We start from the raw sequence: 20,019 nt of genomic DNA on the forward strand, positions 1-20,019 counted from the left end.
GTCTGGGCCACCTGTCTCTGCTGATTAAAGAGAGAGCCTTAGATGACAATCTCAGATGAGGTACCCAACTTCCAGATGGCTAAAATTAGATTAAAAGTATCCTACCTGATGTGCAAGGAGTGGTGTTGGTAATGCATTGCCTTTGTAAGGTCTGTCCTATGGCAGTAAAAACCACATAAAATCAGAATGAGATGGCACCCACAGTTTGATTTCCACCCCCCACCCCCCCCGAATTTGCAACAGTGCCAACAGTTATATTTGATTTTCAGTAGTGACTTCAGCAATGTTGTGACATTCTAGAAATCAAACCCCCACTATTTTGTTAGAATAGTTAATTTTTACATAGCTCTCATGAATTTCTCACCAAACTGCAGAATCCATTTTGGTTTTGACATGGGGAGTTAGAAGCTTCAGAATGTTTCTGACAAGGCCACACCACACTGCACAAAAACATAATCGGATACAAACCCAGTTACCTGAATCCCATTTTAAAATCATAGGGAACTAAGTGTAGTGATAGTATCTACTCTTGCAGTGGTTGTTACTGAAACAGAAACATCCCCACACAAGGTGTGCAGGTACAATTAGGTCACAAACAATCAATAGTTTCTTATTATCAGGGCTGCACATAAGTTTTTGGAATTGTAAAGATAAAATTTGGAACTACATATAGAACTATTTTTGGACAAATATTGTATGAAAGGATTTTGAGCAAAACTCTGTAAAAAAATTTGTCAATTACAATTATTTCAATAATAAAACTGGTATTTATGCTTCTAATGCTTGACCTTCTTTCAACAGTGCTGTAACTCACCACTGAACCAACACATTGAGAACACTTCATAGCGTCAAAAACTTCATCCACGTAGACTGATGACATCTCTCCAGGCTCCAAGCACTGTGAACTGAAGCTACAAATCTTTATGGAGTTTATATCACCCGGGTCAAAGGGAATATTTTTCTGATATTTAACAAGGACCCTTACTGCCAGTATGACGAGCCAGGAGAAGTGGGTTAACCTTAGTCCTGGAGAGTTCTCTCAGCTTCAGAAATATGCAGAATGTAAGTAATTTTTAAAATATGTGATTTTATAGCGAATTAAATATTAAGAATATTTTGAGCACAGAATATAATATATTATTGATACTATTCACTGTCAAGTAAGACGTTAAGTTATGGTTTATGTTTGTTTTCTAATCCAAAAGATATGTTGTTTGGAGGGGAAGAAAAAGTCAGTTAGGGTCATAACTTTTTTTTTTTTAACCTGAACAATTATTATCCACTAAGGTACCATGTAGACTGACTATGGGTTATGTAACTATAGGTATTTGAAGAGTGTATTTTTATGGCTTTGCCACCTTAAATTCACCATAAGAATTTGTAGGCCACTGGAGTGGGTTTTGTAGTTAAAAAGAAGGCTTTTTGAGTCATGGAGGAAACAGGGAAATTCCAGGAGAAACACATCTAGGTGTTCAATATGAAGATGTTTCTAATACTATAAACAATGTGAAGGAGGAGTTGTCCTGTGAAAGAGCATGAAACAAAAAACTCTGTACACTGAAGATCCAGTTCTTTAGTTATTACTCAGGCAAAACTTCCTTTAAGCTGCCTGAGCAACTTAAATGGCTCAGAATTATGTGCTTAGAGGACAGATACTGAACATGAGACGTTAGATTTAGGAGGTGGTTTATGAAACCTGATAAGAACTGGAAAAGACCAAGAACGTTTAGGAAGTTTTCCTAAATGATAAGTAATCTAAATTTTTAGTTTTAAAAACCAAGAATCTCACATGAATTATGAATGTTGCTGATTTATTACTAAAGGAATTGTTTGCATTTAGTGTAAAATGAAGACTGCTGTTTGGGTTTTTTTTGGTTTGGGTTTTTTTTTCTTTTTGTGTCTGTGATATCACAGCTTATACTTAATTGTATTTCAGTATAGTAATCTAACAGAATAATCATAAAATGATTATTAGAGTTAACTTTAATAGTACTTTCTACTGGAACATGATTGAGATTTGTAATATTTTCATGATAACAAGTTAAGCCATGAATGATAATTTTGATACTTTTGACTGGAGCATCTCCCTTATGAGGAAAGGCTGAGAGGCTTGGGTTTGTTCAGCCTGGAGAAGAGAAGACTGAGGGGGGATTTCATCAATACCTACAAATATCTGAAGGGAGGGTGTCAGGATGATGGGGTCAGACTCCTTTTCAGAGGTGCCCAGTGACAGGACAAGGGGCAATGGGCACAAGTTGGAACACAGGAAGTTCCAGCTCAATATGAGAAAAAACTGCTTTCCTGTGAGGGTGCCAGAGCAGTGGAACAGGCTGCCCAGAGAGGCTGTGGAGTCTCCTTCCCTGGAGACATTCAAAACCCACCTGGCTGCGTTCCTGTGCCCCCTGCCCTAGGTGTCCCTGCTCAAGCAGGGGAGTTGGACAAGGTGATCTCCAGAGGTCCCTTCCAACACCTACCAGTCTGTGATTCTGCGATTTATATAATGCAATGCCATTGAACACATCCCCATCGTCCCCACCCCCCCACCCAAAAAAAAAAAAAAAAAAAAAGAATTAGGTAGAAATATTTACATGATGCTTTCTGGAACAGACGTATTTGAGTCTCGGTGTTCAACAATTGCTGCCAAGTTTAAAGTATTCTATTTATTAACAAAGTATGTTTTGTCCCCATGCTACCTTCTTGTCCACCTTCTTGTCTCAAAGGATAAGCTATAGAAGTGAAGCAATTTTGCTCCATATACTGCTCTAAATCCTTAATGATGTTACCAAGTAAAAAGCTATTTTGTTTCCCATTTCATAGTGGAATATAAGACATTGATACCTGTCCTGTATTTAATCAGTTAGGACCTCCTCCTAAAAAGAAGGCCTTATGGATCCAGTATGAGTCTGAGAAATGAAAATATCCATGCTTTTCATTAATTCTTGTATTTGTATGTAATGCACATAAATATTAAGTAAAGGGAAACAAGATGCAAGTACATGAAACTTAGAACACATCCAAATTTTTTAATGTTTTGTTGACTTCAGAGATGATCGCAAAGAAAATTTTATTTTCATGTTTGATATGAAAAAGCTTGTTTCTTTTAAATTATGTTGCCAAATGGATAGTAAGCATAGTACAGCAGTTTAAAAAAGATATCTACTTCTGAAAATTTATTTCTTCCTGGGAAAATATTTAAAGATGATTCTTCATTAATTTTTTTCAATACTAAAGGTTGGGGACTTCTAATAGAGATAGAACAGTTATGGTTTGTTTGTTTTTTTAATACATTCTTATAATTTAAGCCTTCTTATAATTTAAGCCTTCAGTGCAGCATTTGCCAAAATATTTGTCATCTTCCTTATGGGCAAAAAAGGCCATTTAATAGATTCCTTTTCTTTCTGCTTCCCTTCGCTCCTGCAGCACTTCCTGCACACACCATAGTTCAGAGCCATTGCTTTAATAGAAATATTGGTATCAGGATAAAGTATTTGGTGAAATTGGTTGTATTTGTTTGTGTTCAGGTTTGTGTGTGTATATAAAAAGTTGTGGTGTCTTTCAAGCTTCCTCTCCTTGTCTGGAATAGAAGGATGTTAGTTGTTAGAAAATGTGAAATATGAAACACCTTTGTATAAATAGTTAAATTTCTGAGGCAATTAGAAAAAAAATTGTTAATGATGTATAGACTTTGATTATATAATGCCAATAACTATAACCCAGATACGGGCCTTATTTTGAATTTCTGAGCTGGCCAATTTAATTTTGCTAAATGACTGAATAGCAGTATCTTTAAATGTGTGATTTAAGACTTTAAAATGCAATTAAAAAAAATTTTAATTGGATCCAACATTTTTGAATTTGGTACATTTTATTTAACATTCAGAGATACAAAATGTTGTGACAGTAGATGCCTTTACTCATTACTGTATAGTAATTTAATTATGTGGAATTTTATGAAGCTTAAGTATATAATTGCTTTGTTATTTCATTGTCTTTGAACATGGTAAGATAGTGAACTGAAAATCACACCAAATTTCTAGCAGAGTTTGTCTGGCTTTGTAGAATTTGATTTATTTAAAAAAAAACAAAAAAGGCATTGAACACCTTTCTCTGGCATGTGACTTGAGGTGCCAGTGGGTTTCCTGCAGGAAAAAGAGATGATCTGGGTGTCAGAAGGTAACACTGTAGGGAGGTTTGACTTTATGGCAGTTGCCCACCAGCAAGCGTTGGTGATAAGCCCCCAGCCTTGCCTTGTACTAAGGAGCGGTTTCACTGAAGGAGTCTGGAATACACTAGGGAATTTATAGCAAAGTGATTTGTTTTTCACTCACCTGCGGATGCATGGGGGCATCATTTGCTCTGCCTTTCAGTTTGGTGTATAGACTTTACTACATAAATCTTACCTAAATTACATTAATTTAACCATGGAAATTTTTACAGATACACTTTCTTGAATTTACAAAATGCAATATTTGTAATCCCTGTTTTAGTTTGAATCAGGCCTAAAGTGAGTACTAGAACAAAGACTATAGTCTCCCAAAAACCTGTCTGTTTTGGATGTCAGTGACTTTGGATCATACTCTTAGCGGCTGACAGTCACACCTACTTAATGAGGTCACTGGAATCAGAATTACTTTTGTACAACTGTGGTGGGTTCACCTTGGCTGGACACCAGGGGCTCACCAAGCCGCTCTATCACTCCTCTCTCTCTTTTCCCGTGCTCCATTGTGGGGTGTCACCCACGGGAGACAGTTTTCCACAAACTTCTCCAATGTAAGATCTTCCCACAGGCTGCAGTTCTTCATGAACTGCTCCAACGTGGGTCCCTTCCATGGGGTGCAGTCCTTCAGGAACAGACTGCTGCAGTGTTGGTCCCCAGCAGGGTCACCTTTTTAGTCACTGAAGTACATATGTGAATCTTTCACTATAAAGCCCGCTAAACTCCGCACATGGATTCTAGTGCTTGGACAGGGACATGTGCTTTCCGCTTTCTGACTGAAAGACACTTTGCTCCAGTTCAGTGTAGTTCCTCTTTTAATTCATCGTCTGTCAGCTTGATGATAGGCTGTCTACTCTTGCAAATATAGTTAAACAAACAAGGCCTGCTCCTAGCTCTGTGTGCAAGATAGTGTCCTTGGTATCCCATTGAGAAGTTCCTACCACATCTTGTCTGCCTGTCTTCTTCATCACATATTTATAGTGTGGTTCTCAGCTTTATCCAAGTGTATTGTCTGGTGAACACAAACCCTGAATGTAAAATTTCTTTCCTGAGTACATACCAGCTTTTCCCAGTTTCCGTAAATGTGACTGAACAGGAAAGGAGAATGAGTCCTCTACCACTTGTTCCTAATCACAAAATATTTCCCTCTAAGTGACACTTAGAACTTAATAGTAAGTGAATATCTTCCAGTAAATTAATCCAAAGAATATCTGGTTGTTTTTTTTTTATTGCATTATTTTCGAGCCCAATTCAAGGCAGCTTTATACTTCCAATTTAAGACCTTTCTTCATGTGCTCGCCATATTTAAATAATTTGGGGCTTCAAATGAATTGTTTGGAACAGTTTAAATATTACTTTAAAAAGAAGAGAAGTGTATTTCTAGAATTCAAAGAGCATATTACCTAATACTTGGCTCTTTGCAGTTAATATGCATGTGTGTGGTTTTTGGAAGAATAATTATTTCCAAAGACGGTTCTTCTGTGTCCTCTTTGCCAGTCAAATTAAAAATCTCCTCTCTCCTCTAGTTCTGAAGAGAGAATAGTAGACAGTCTTTTACATTAGATCTTTGCCTGTTTTTAAAATGCCTCAGAAGAATATGTGAAGAGAACTAAGATAACTGGTGTGCTTATTATATAGTAGTAATAATAACAAAAAACCCCGACAACAGTAATGTAACCCACGCCAAATCCTGAAAATTCTAGGGTAATACAGTAATTTAAGAGAAGAAAATTAATATATTTTTTTCTCCTTTAAATTTCATGATCAATGCTGGCTGTTGGAAAGAAAGGTGAAAAGATGCAGGGTGTCTTCCTGCATAAAAATGTCACTTAAAGTGCATAGGGTAATGTACATACAGGACTTTTCAGGCAGAGACTGTTTTTTCTGAACTGCATAGCACCAAGTATATGCATAGTCCTGTACTACTCCTAACAGCAGCCTGAATTGTAAGGACATTAGAGAGAAACAATATAAATAGCTTCATTGTGATATTATCTGTATGGTAAGTTTGATTAGTTTGGACAGGGGTTTTTTTATATCCTTTTTATTAAATGAATTTTATATCTCCTTTTTATTAAATGACATTTTATGGCTGTTATACTCCAAATTATATGTTAAGGGAAGTTTAGAGGATCCTGCTGCAAAAGCAAGTGAAAAAATATTGAAGGGACTGGAAACAGTTAAAAGTAAGACTGTTCCATGATTCAGCTAGGCTTTAAAAGAAAGAAGGAAGGTCTGCCTTTCCCTTAGTAGGCGGAGAGAGGTGGAGGAAAAGGCTTCTGAGCTCTGGCAGCATGTGCACCCTGGGGAAATAGCTTGGTTTTGTGTTGTCCTTTTGAGTTTGTCAACAAAATGTGCCCTAAGGAAAAAGCCTGAAAAAGACTTTGCAAAACTTTTGGCAGTGATTTTTTCCCAGGCTGGTGGAGGAGGACTTGGGCAGACTGTCACAGCCTGAAGATAGAAATAGATATTGGAGTGCTACTGAAATGGCTGTGAGAACAGGAACAGCGTCAGCAGCTGCAGCATCTTTTGATGTAGCATCAATAGCTACTGCAAGAACTAGGCAGTGTGAGAATTTTATAGGGGAGCAGGAAGGAAGAACTTGTGAAAAAAATCTCTGAAGAGAAACAGAAAGGTCAGCAGAAGTTTTGGTCCAGAATTAAATTGCCAGAGACTCTTGGGTGGGTTTGATTCTGTGGCCCTCACAGATGGAAAAGATTTTCTTTTACAATGGGTATAAATGATAACCTGCAGGGAAGTTCATACATGTGGCAGCTGGTCATCAGCAGCTATGGGCCGTTTCGTGATCCCTCAGAGGGTCCCAGGCTTCTAGTGCCACATGGAATTGTGCTAATTCTAATGAGGGAATAGGCCTCATCAAAGAATACATATTGCTGAAACCAGATATTTTTGGCTGCTTGGAAAGTGGAGAGAGAAAATTCCTGGTGATTAGTGAGAATAGTTTTACCCCCAGCATTGGATTTTAGGAGTATGGTGTTTCTGCTGCTGTTAGTAAAGATAAAGTTTTGTCAGAGCCTGTCAGACTGGCTGAAAGATGGAGTCTGCCAGTGCTGCCTGTACAATATCCTATGCACTTGGAGAACTGCGTGGAGAAAGATAATGAGTCTAGTGAAAGATCCCCTCTTTGCATACAAGGCCTGTTGGGGATGGAGAGGCCGGAAAAAGGGGCCAGTTTCGTGGAGTCTGGGTCTTAGTTCCCAGTCACAGACTCAGAACTAAAAATCTGACTAAGAGAAGCTGAAGTCCCACTCAAGAACTTGGCAGGGCACTTGCTTTAGCTCTGAGAGATGAACTATGAACTATGCTTATTGATACAACACTGTAATTTTTTTAAGATCTGTGAATTTAAATCCCTGGTGCACATTCCTGTGTTGTACCAATTTAGAGAAAATGGGATAGAAATATTACACCTGATAGGTTGTCGTGGTTTAGCCCCAGTCAGCAACCAAGCACCATGCAGCTGCTCGCTCACTCCCCCATGGTGGGATGGGGGAGAGAATCAGAGGAGTAAAAGTGAGAAAACTCCTGGGTTGAGATAAAGACAGTTTATTAGGTAAAACAAAAGCCATGCAAGCAAGCAAAGCAAAACAAGGAATTCCTATGGGCAGACAGGTGTTCAGCCACCTCCAGTAAAGCAGGGCTCCATCACGCGTAACGGTTACTTGGGAAGACAAACACCATAACTCCAAACATCTTCCCCTTCCTTCTTCTCCCAGCTGTGTATATGCTGAGTGTGATGCCATATGGTATGGAATATCCCTTTGGTCAGTTTGGGTCAGCTGTCCTGGCTGTGTCCCCTCCCAACTCCTTGTGCCCCCAGCAGAGCATGGGAAGCTGAAAAAGTCCTTGACTAGTGTAGGCACTACTTAGCAACAACTAAAACATCTCCCCATTATCACTGTTACCAGGACAAATTCAAAACATAGCCCCATACTAGCTACTACGAAGAAAATTAACACTATTCCAGCTGAAACCAGGACATAGGTTTAGACTCTAGTCAGATTTATTCTTAAAAAGTGCTGAACTCTGTCCCAAGGAAGGTGATTATTTACAGTCTGCACAATGAGAATATTAGATCCAACTTTGACTCATGTAAGACTGAAATACAGAACAGAAAAGATATAAAGTTGTGAATTTATTCTTCCTTTAACCAGCCATAGTTGGGACTTGGCCTCTGAAGATTGTTTCATAGATGAAGGTGTTGTGGGGGGTGGAGAGCTGGGCACCAATGTCAGTTGCAGAAGTGTTGGTGTATTTCTTTCCTTTCTCTCATCAGGAATTCTGTATTAGGTCTTGAAGAGAATGTAAGGTAGGTTTGATAAGCCGAGCATTTCTGAAGGAAGAAAGCTGATAAACATACAATAATAACAGTATAAACTGCATCCCTGAGGTGGGATTTCTAATGACTTAAAATGCTTAGTGTTCCTGCGGTGATATCTGCCTATCTATGACTAGTAGATATGTTTTTACCCAAACAGAAGCCAGTCAATTCTCCAGTTAACCTATCTAGGGTGAACAGTGTCATACTGTGTCGACAACTGTGGGTAAGGAGGAACCTTCTCATGGCAGTCAGGTGGGATACTCGGGTATATGCAGAACTTGTTTCCTGCTTTCATACCCATACTGAAGAAGGGCATCCAACATGTTTAAGGGAAAGAGATGATGCAGAAGAGAGTGCTGACCACCTTGCTTTGACTAAAAAGTCAATCAAATCATTCAGGACAAAGGCAAATGCATTTGAGTCCTTTCAGTCCCTCAGGCTACTATATATTCTAATTTAGAACAATTTTTAGGAACTAATGGCTTCCCTAGAACTTAATTTGAATTGTAGACAGTAATGGCACAAAGTCAAGTCACATCGAGTGACTTTTTGAGTATCCTAAAATTGATCTTATTACAGTATTATGTTCATGTCTTAGCTAATTTCAGGGATCCTCCCTTGTCTTCTGACCACAAGAAACTTTGTAGGCCAGCTGAAGGGAGACATGTTTTAAGAGGAAAATAGTGAATTTATATGCATTTGTGACTATCAGATGGCAAAACTGGGTTATACTCTGCTGTTTATAAGATACCCTATTCCTCTGCAGAACAGAGGATGCTCCCAGAAATATCTGGATTGTTTAGGAGTTATGATATAAAGGGATTAGAGCCAGCAAAATACAAGACTACTGTTACTGCTGCATGCTGTTGACTCGAGACTGCTAGCAAGAGGTCATATAACAGAAAGAGATTTAGTCCGTTTAGTAAAAGCAGAGAAGGCAATAGGCCTTTAGAGGAAACTCTGCGATTTAAAATTTTAAAGATGTTGACAAATTGGTCCAGAGTAGGGTCAGTTCAGTGAAGCTCCAGCAGTTTTTAGCTTCAATTTCTGTCCTAAAGAGCTGCTTCTGGTTCCTTAATGATTGAGTGGCAGGGTCAAAAATATGATGGCTCAGAAACATGTAACTTTGATTTAGGGGTAACAAAAGTATTATGGACCAAATGGTCTCAGTTGTGCTAACGCTAACATGCTTTATTTATCCATTTTAGGAAAGCTAGTGAAAGCATCAAAGTTTTGTACCTGTTTAGATCTCATATGGAAGGAATGTTAGAGGAATTAGAGAAGGCAAAAATTGATGCAGCCTGTCAGTCATCATCAGTCAGCCTGATGCAGCAGTTGCATTGATCCCAGACTCCAGAGATAAAATGCTATTAGAAAAGACTGTTATTATTACAAACCCGTCATTTGAGCACAGAGAGGCACTGGCTATGCTTGCTGTGTGTGGGACATTGTCCTGTCATCAAGAGCACTTGGTGACCTCGCTACGAGATGGTAATTTACTTACAACCATCTTGTACATCTGCTTCATCCAGGAGAATGGGAGAGAGGAGATGATCACAACACCTGGAGAAGATTGTAATGTTTACTCAGTCTCGCTGAGCAGAGAAACACAGTAGTTCAATACAATACAGATACTTAATTGATTATGCTGAGACTGGATAGTGTTTGACCTTTATTTTTAGGATAATCATATTATTTTCTAGCTTATGCTACTAAGTTTCCACTGTTTCCGCTGAAGGCATAGTGGCTGTTTAGGTATCTGGGAAAGATTAAGTTAGTCAGAGCTCTAGCACTGCCAATAGTAACAGGGCCTGTGTTAACTCTTAAATATGCAGATAGATCCGTGGTGCTTAAATAATACAGTCAGGCTCCCAAATGCTGGGCCTTTTTTACAATAGAAGGGAATTATGAGTAAGTCTTAACGGGAAAAGTCAATGACTATGCATTTCCATTTTCAAGGATATAGTTGCAAGTAGCAAAACTGAAGAGTTCTTAAAGTCCAGAATAGAAACCCTGGTTCTCAGGTTTCTGTGGCTGTGGGATCCATGGCATGCAGTGACTGGCAGTGATATCTCCTGTCTTAGAATCCTGAAAGGCAAATGGTGTCATCTCACCTTGTGTTCTGCTTCTTCTGTCAAAAATAATGATTTCTTTCTAGAATTGAAGCTGAACAGACATACACTGCAAGTCATTAATGCCCTGTATTGCAGCATCAGCTGTTACTGGCGTTGAACACATATTGTGGTTATTAAAAATCTGACATACGGTCATAAAATCACTGAACGTGTATTTATACACCGCAAAATGTATAAACATTAATTATGCCTTTGTTACATTTCCTGTGTTTCTATGTATCTTCCATATTTTTTTCCTTTATTGTTTGGTTGTTTCTATGGACATTTGCGTGTAAACAGTGAGAAGCTTTTGTTTCTTAAGAGTTCATCTGTTCCTGTTGCTTATTCCCTATTACAAAGATTTGGGGGTAATTCAGTTGGTTGCTGTGGAAATGAGCCTGATGTCACAAACAGAAAATTACAGTTCACCAAGCCTTAAAGAAACAAAATGAAGGGAGAATGGACTAATTGGGGAGCCATGTGACTATGGCAGAATCTCAGCTCTCATTAAAAGCACATATTTTTAGCCCTTGTGTTTCTATAGAAGAGCTTGAAAGTGTAATTCAAATGATGACAATCCATGACTCATCAGACAAACTGAAAAAAAAAAAGCTCTGAGAGGAAGGATGATCCCTCTTTGCTTTTATGGGATTCGAACTCAAAGAACCAGTAGCTCATGGTAGGTCCCCTCAGCCCAGCAAAGCGTCGTATGGCTGAAGAGAGAAGGGGAAAGCTGCTCGTCCAAGTCATCCACTGAAAAAAATATACTTCGTTATTAGTGTTACTGCTTACACTGTTCTGCCTCTCCTGGATTTCTGAAGAGAGGAACCAAAGCTGCCTGCCTTATTGCTCTTGAGTACAGGAGACAGGTTGCTCTTGATGGCTCAAATTGAGAATCAGAGGCCTCTGAAAAAGAGTGGGCGTAGGGCTGCCTGATAGTGTCAGAAGGCCTCTCTCCCTGTGCCATTTGTTGGGGTTGAAGGGCCCTGGATTGCATTCCTCTCTGTTGTTTTCTGCCAATTAAAAAAAGCAAAAATTTTAAATGTGCTTATAATTATGTATGTTTTCATTGTTTTTTCAAGCACTAAAAATATATTGCTTTTTGTGTGGCTTTGGGAGATTTTTAGTGGGTGTTATGGAGTGTCACTGCATAGTTTTGTTGGCTGCATTGCAAAATGTAATGACTTTTTGAGGACATTAATGATTGCTAGAGTTGTTTTTAGAACTGTCAGATTTTGTGTGGTTTATAATTTATAATTTTATTAAATCCAGTGTAGAATATTGAGAAAAGAACGTGTGATTATCTAATATAATATTTTCTTGCATAGTTCCTGAAAATATAAATTCTTGATTTTATTTCCAACATAAAAGGTTATAAATAACTTGTGTTATTGAGACACACAAATTGTAGCGATAATGATAGTTATTGATAGTGAGTTTGGTTTGAAGAATGTGTTTCCCGGAATTAACTGGCCTAATAATAGATGTTTTTATTCATGAACGCATACCAAATAGCATTGCTGGTTTGGGTGGGGGTTTTTTGGTGGTTTTTTTTGTGGTTTTTTTTTTTTTTTTTTTAACATAGAGGGCCATTTCAACTTTAAATATGCTATTTATGTTTGAAATTCACCACAGAGAAGGGACAGAATCTAGCATCCTTACCTGCATCAGAATAGATTAATGAAAGACTCTGGCAGTTATCATTGACATCACTGCTTTGGAAGAAAGTATAGGCTATATATTGCACAAGAGCCTATATATTGTAAAGGTTGAAATTAAGGGAAGAAAACACTGAAAATCTTAGTTATGAGAGGAGGATGGGAAGACAGTTTCTATATACTAAGTGTGTGTCTGAGTGTGTCATTGAACAGAGGCACTTCAGTACTGGAAAGGCTCTAAGAGTCTGAGAAATTATTGAAATGATACTTGAGATGATGACAGCAGATTGAATTGATGCACAGAAAAAGAGTGGTAAGATAGGTACAATACTCTAGTTTTGAACAAAGATTACAAGAAGATGGTAACTCTACCATTTTAACAGCATGAATATAGGAGATTCAGAGTTCCCGGGATGAAAAAGATGAAAGTCCTGAAGGGAAAAATAAATTATAAAAATAATTGAAAATGAAGCCATGGGAAAACAAACTGAAACAAATGGCTTCAAATAAAGTTAGAGTCTACCAACTTTTGGTAGACCAAAATTCATGGACCATGCTATTTTTACAACTCATGGGTAATGCATTGAGTGATTTAAGGAAACTGAGAGAAGAACAGATCTCAGAAAGAGATGATTAGGACAAAATCAAAGTAGGCTTTTAAAGAGTCAGAACAACAGACAGGAGCCGAAACAGCTCAGTACCTAAAGGTTGATTTTTGGGAATTCTTATTTGACATTTGGGTGTTTGGTCATTAAAAATAATTTTATTTTTAAATTATGAAAAACAGCTTGTGAGATTGAGAGGAATGACCTGGGGCAGAAGGAAGAGAACTCAGGCAGAACCTTAGTGCCTAGTCAAATTTTATCTTGTAACAACGGTTTAAATTACTCTAAGATAACTATTTCATCCTCTGTTGAGAGCTCTGTAGAAGTTTTTCTAAATTTCTTTATTATTAAAATCATAGAACCAGTAAGGTTGGAAAAGACTCTTAAGACCGTCGAGTCCAACTGCTAACCTATCACTGCATAGTCCACCACTAAACCATATCCTCAAGCACCACATCTACCGTTCTTTTGAATACCTCCGGGGATGGAGACTCCACCACCTCCCTGGGCAGCCTGTTCCAATGTTTGACAACCCTTTCGGGAAAGAAGTTTTTCCTAATACCCAACCTAAACTTCCCCTGGCACAGCTTGAGGCCATTTCCTCTTGTCCTGTCGCTTGTTACTAGGGAGAAGAGACCGACACCGCCTCACTACAACCTCATTTCAGGTAGTTGTAGAGAGCGATAAGGTCTCCCCTCAGCCTCCTCTTCTCCAGGCTAGACAACCCCAGTTCCCTCAGCCGCTCCTCCTAAGACTTGTTCTCCAGACCCTTCACCAGCTTTGTTGCCCTTCTCTGGACACACTCCAGCACCTTAGTGTCTTTCTTGTAGTGAAGGGCCCAAAGGTGAACACAGTATTCGAGGTGCGGCCCCACCAGTGCTGAGTACAGGGGGACCATTGCTTCCCTACTCCTGCTGGCCACACTATCCCTGATACAAGCCAGGATGCTGTTGGCCTTCTTGGCCACCTGAGCACACTGCTGGCTCATGTTCAGGTGGCTGTCAACCAACACCCCCAGGTCCTCTGTTGAATCTCATACCGTTGGCTCCAGCCCAACAATCCAGCCTGTCCAGGTCCCTCTGTAGGGCCTTCCTGCCCTCCAGCAGATCGACACTTCCACCCAGCTTGGTGTCATCTGCAAACTTACTGAGGGTGCACTCAAGCCCCTTGTCCAGATCACCAGTGAAGATTTTGAACAGGACAGGCCCCAACACTGAGCCCTGGGGAACACCACTCGTTACTGGCCACCAATTGGATATGCACAGTGCTGTTATTTTTGATTCTAAAGCGTGACTACTTATTTAGCTAATTTTGGCTGAGGGTGAATCCGAATAAGTACTCCAACTGGAATTTGAAATAAGCCACTTGCACTCCCTTCAGCGGTGCTCTTGTTCCAGAATAAATCAGAAACTATTATTCATTCAGAATTATTTTAGTAGATAACAATGTTAATTAATTAGCAATTAGTTAACCATTAAATATTTATCCATTTCGTGTTCCTTTGTTTTAAGTATAGAATAATATTTTTATATTTTGCTTCAGACACCATGAATTTTGTCACAGTGCTTGTAAAGTCCAAGCTTATTATTTCATCTGTGGTCTAATACATGATATCTCCATATATCTAATACATGATATCTCTAAATAGTATATGACACTATGATTTATTTTTGAATTATCAGTGCTTTAAGAGGATTCTGGGAGTTTAAGGCATCCACAGGAAGAACGACAAAATAGAATTAAGTTTTTCCGAATGGTACAAAAGCACATTCTGAAGTATATATCAGTGTAACTGTGTGCTTAAATTAAAACATGCACTGAAGTTTTTCTGGATTAGGTTTCAAGAAGCAAGTGCCAGAGTAGCACTTCCTTTTAATAGTGTTCTAGAGATGTAATCACTGATGATGGAGGAGGACTACTAAGCTGCTCTTCAAATTGCAAACTCCCCAACATAAGCTCTTAAGATAAAGACTTGGCAGCTCTGTGTACACATTTGAGCTTAAAATTACACAATCTTATATTTTTTAAAAGAACCTGAATAAGTTTACTTTAAATTTCGTTGGTTTTCTACCATTAACATCATTCATAAGAACCTGAGGTGGTTTCTTTTTTTTAACCTCCTTTTTTCCATCCCCATTTTGTCATCTAGCCACAAAACCTGAGTAGCATCTTTTGCTAACAACATCCCCTCCCACCCCCCAAACAAAACAAAACAAAATCTGCCCCAAATCCAGTCATCTCTACAGTTTAACACCCTGTCCCTGGGAGGCATGCATCTGAAAAGTTTTGTAAGGGGTCCAGACACAAACATGTTAATCTTTTTTCAGGGTCTGTCTTGACATAAAAAGCAATACCAAATTTTGCATAATTATGCACAATGGGTTATAATCACATCTCTATTTAATTATTTTAGTGGAAACTAGCAATACAGTTTCTGCACCACAGAAAATCTTTGGCCTGAAACTGAGTCAGACCTCACTGAGTGTTGTGTTGCTTCTGTTGAATAAAGCTGCATAATATGCTCTAAGTAACTTGGGTTAATGAATATGGAACATATCATGCCACTGCATTTTTGTATGTTAAACTTGCCGGTTGATGTGTATTTCAGTTTTTATCCTGAAAGATGTTATTTAAGGTAAGGAATGATATAATTTTATCAGATGTTTTATGTACAGAAAGTCATTCTCTGCCATGCAGAAAGGAGTTGTCCTGTCCTGTTTTTCCTTTTCAGGAGTCATGTAGTAGCAATCAGGAATATACAACAGCTCTGCTCATACAGGTTTGCTGTTCATGCTGCCAGTGATAGAGAAGTTGTGTTCACATGCTGCTGGCTACTACACAAATTCTGTTGCCAAAGTACGTGTAGTGTTCTGAGGTGGTGATTAAGGCAAACTCTGTTAGGGTTTTTAATTGTGATTAGTCTTGTGTATAACAGCAGGTGAGTTTTTGTAAGTGCTCCTCTTATTCAGGCTGCTAATATATGACTATGAACTTGCCTCTAATAGCATTCTAGTGTTTTTAGGCCAAGCTTCTTACAGACCACATACCCATACCTCTATCTTTCAAAAATAAAGAATGCTAATAAGAAAAAACATGGCCACAGTTCTCAACTGGTTTCCGCTTAGAAGAGTGGATCATCTGCTTTGTTTTACAGATTGTGAAACGTCTCTGGGGATTTGATCTCTGCATTGTTTTACAAAATGCCTGTGTTTATCTGCTCAGTAGTCTTTTCCATAAGTGCTGTCTCAATGCCCTATTCTATTTTGAGGAGTAGATTCTACCTCATTTTCTTTCTCCTTTTGTGAAAGAGATGAAAATGCTTCCCACTTCTCCCAACTGTTCAGTTATTACAAAACAATAATTGTTGTGTAAAAACAATAAAGGTGAAAGAAATGGGAAACGTTTTCATCCCTTTCACAAAAGGAGAACAAAGTCCTTTATCATACCAGATTTTTGTTATTTTCATTATGCATCTTTTTCTTAACCAGTTTTTAGTGTTAATAATTATGTAGAGTATCAGTCTTGTCCTAATCTCTACTGAAACAACACTTCACCAGGAGAGATTTCCACCTTTACTGCTACAGGCTTTCAGTTCAGTGTAAGTAACAGTCTCCCATATAATGCTGAAAAAATTTTCTTCACATACATATTCTACACTTTGGTGTGGTTGTTTTTCTCCCCCACTATACATATTTAGTCTTAGATAAAGGTCTAGTAGCTTATGCTGCATAACTTAAGTGATCAACGGAGTTTGTAGAAGTGGTTACTCCCAGCACTTGCCAAATGACCATCAGTAGATAGCTTTGGAGCTTGCTATCAGAGCTGAGATATTTTTCAAACCTCTCTTCTCGTTGGAATCCAGTTGCATTTTGAAATTTTGTGCAGTAATGCTGTTGAACTAGCAATTCTAACAGTCATTTTAGGGGAATGTAGAATGTTCTGCTCCACTTCCATTTGCAGGTCTGGAAATTCAAATAATGTCTTGAAACTTCTAAGTTTTTTTAACATTCTGGTTTTGGAGTTTTAAAAAACTGAGAAAATGAATCTTAAATCTTCCTGATTCATAAAACTAAGTTTTGTTTTAACAATGTTAATTTGTAGGGTATGCATCACTGTTCTCTACGAAATTAATTAATTATCAGTATTTTTTCTGAAAATATCATCTCATCTCATATTATCATGCTTCCTCTATTTTTAATCATAGTCAGACCATTGTAGATTTTAAAAATTACATGAATCCTTTGTAATAAAAAATAGTGCAGATTAAGTACAAACATGGAGGGAGTGAACGAGGAGGCAGATAAAGTCTGATTTTCATTAGGTAGTTATTTTGATTAAAATATTGCAAGTATGTAGCCATCAGGTATAAAACATAAGTAGTTAGGAGCCATAGGTGAAAAAAGCAGTAGCAATTAAGAAGGATGGAGAAATTTTGGATAAAAATAAAAATAAAGACAAAGCAGAAAGCAAGGTAGTATGAGGGTTGGAATAAAGAGAGAAGCCACAGAACCAGAGAGAAGGTAAGGTGAGAATAAAAAAAATATACTGTGTTCATCCGGTGGAGGAATTAATTCATTGTGTTCTCAGAAAAGTAAGAAGTAATACTTCATTAAAAATGTATTTGTTTTTCTGTATTCAAATTATCTGCTGAATCGCATGCGAGCTTTTAAACAACTTGAATTATAGCTGTTCCCTTCAAAATTGGAGAGCAGTCAATTCTTGGACTTTGTGAAGTGCTCAATGCCTTCACAGGACGCACGGCAGGCTCAATAGGAAGCCTTCATTCTGATTTTCCCACTTTTATGGGGTTACAATTAACTCTGTATGATGCACATTGTTGTATTTGTGATTAAAGTTTCCAGGGAATGACTTGAATTCTGATACCAAGAAAATGGTGTATTTTCTCTATGCAGCGTGAATCCAGCACTGGCAGCCATGTTTTGAGAAGCTCTGGCTGTCTGCAGGCTGTCCTCCTTAAGCTCTCAGCAGCAGTTAGCAACTTTCCTCCCTACCCCTTTCAGATGGGTGTCCCCATTTCCACCCCTTCCTGCCAGGATTTATGTCCTTCCTGCTTCATCTCTCCACCATCCCCTTGCAGCAGTGCCATGTCCAGTCCCCACACAAAGAGCTCTCCACTTCTGCTTATGCCATCCATATGACCCTGTTTAGCAAGGGAATGAATGCTCCTGGGTGAAACAGAGAACCTGTGTAGAAACAAAAGGGGCTCTGTGTGTGCACCTGTCACAGCCGCTGACTTGGATCTTCTTACAAGAATAAAAGGCTGTCACGTTTGGGAATTTCCCAGAGAAGCAACATGCTTGTACTGTACTTTGCAGTGTAGTATAAAGATTCCTAAGCTATACATCAGCAGTAAACTGGTGCAGCAACACAGCTGGGGTCTATTTTCAGTTTATTTGAGGAGCTCTAGAATTCCTCCAGAGCCTGATTCAAGCTAATCAGAGTATCTTTACATAATAGTGCCATTTGTAGGCACACAGAACAACAAATTCTGTTGATGAAACAAAACATTGCGGTGTTCCTTTTGAAACATTTGGATGCTTACAGAATTAAATATTTCAATATTTTACTTGGGGGGAAAAAAAGTACAGTGAAGTCTAATTGTCAAAGAATATGAATATTGGGTTTATTGGAATGTGTTATCTGATGAAGCACTTGGTTTTCTTTTTAACCAAGGAAATTTCTACTGAAAATTTTATCAGGTTGTTTTGATGGGAAAAAACCTAATAGTTTGCAGTCTTATATTAAATGTAAAATTTAAATATAAGTAAAATAATTAAAGAGACATTTCTGTCTTGCCTTAGGATTTTGATTTGGGTGATTTCATTTCTGAAGGCAGCTTCAAAAATTTCAACCTTCACTTTGTTGTCTAAAATAAGTTATCCTCCTGTCTAGACATTTAATTTATATTCATATCCATATCTTATCTTGGGTGGGTTTGGTGTTTTGGGTTGTTTTTTTTTTTTTTCAGATTTAGAGTTTGTTAGAAGACACAGAAAAGGGGTGTAAGTCATAGATTCTTTATTTTAGTATGACTTATGTGAATATATTCTCTGGTTTGCTATCTGTGAGTGACACTAAGCTTGAGATATTCTGACAAGGGTCTGGCATATTTCTTAATGGTCCAGAGGATTGTGCGTCATTGCTTTCAGGAGACTGGGTCATTATTATATGACTTATCTTGAAGCCATGATCTCATACATATTGAAAGCTGGTAAGTCATTTATTCTCTGTCAGGTTTTTTTAATACGGAGTCTAGGTTCAGCTCTACTTTACTAAGTGCACACTGTTAGAAAAGCATTAGAACAAAACCAAATCATTGCTATGTGAGAAACTTGAGCATGTGTGGCAACAATTTTCTTATATGCCTAATCTGAGACCCCATCCAAGCTTAAAAATTTACCTTTTAAGATAATTTACCTTGTAAAAGAATCAACAAGAACATATGGGACTGGGGCTGCAGGAGGAGTGGAACAGCCCAGCTGGGGTCATCCTAAATGCCAAGTAAAGATATCATATACTATATTTATTGTTAATTGTAGTTATTAGGAAGTACGTTACCTGCTAAATAGCATTCAGTAAGTTCTGGTTTTACAGTTGTTTTGTTTTTCAGTGGTATTTAAAAGATATGCTCTAAAAAGCATGGTAGCATTGCTTAAGGAAAACCATATTGCTCAGTTTATCCCCATAGAGATATGAGTTTATCTTTCCTTGAGATTAAATGTCTTAGATCTTTTCATAAGATATTACCTACTGTGTATTGCATTTACTGCATGCCTGGCAGTCTCCGGGACTTCCAACGTCTTTTTTTCAGGAACAGATTCCTTGGGTTTAAATGGTCTAGAGCAATGTTTTTACAACAGAGGTGTTCAAATGTTTTGCTTTTTCTAATTCTGAAACAGGATATAACATAGGAAAGGAAAAGCCCAGCTTGAAAAGCAAGGCAGAAGTCTAAAATGTTTCCGTTACCATCCTTTGAGAAATCTCTGAAGTCCCTGAAGTCTGGTTTTGTTTTTCTTTTCTTTGCTCTCTCTGATGTCTTACACTGAATTAACCAACTTTCCCT

General features: G+C 38.1%; 1 protein-coding gene across 4 annotated transcripts in view; it reads left to right on the forward strand.

The window, feature by feature from the left end:
* Window positions 1-20,019, forward strand: part of DGKB (diacylglycerol kinase beta) — a 363,957-nt gene that overhangs the window by 30,379 nt on the left and 313,559 nt on the right. For all 4 annotated transcript variants that reach the window (XM_064444510.1, XM_064444512.1, XM_064444509.1 and 1 more), the window contains exon 2: window positions 802-1,062. In XM_064444510.1, coding sequence (XP_064300580.1) covers window positions 993-1,062 — 70 coding nt within the window. In that variant the 5' untranslated portion in view covers window positions 802-992. The remainder of the gene's footprint in view (window positions 1-801; window positions 1,063-20,019) is intronic.

Source organism: Phalacrocorax carbo, chromosome 2 (assembly GCF_963921805.1).
Source record: "Phalacrocorax carbo chromosome 2, bPhaCar2.1, whole genome shotgun sequence".
Taxonomy (NCBI): domain Eukaryota; kingdom Metazoa; phylum Chordata; class Aves; order Suliformes; family Phalacrocoracidae; genus Phalacrocorax; species Phalacrocorax carbo.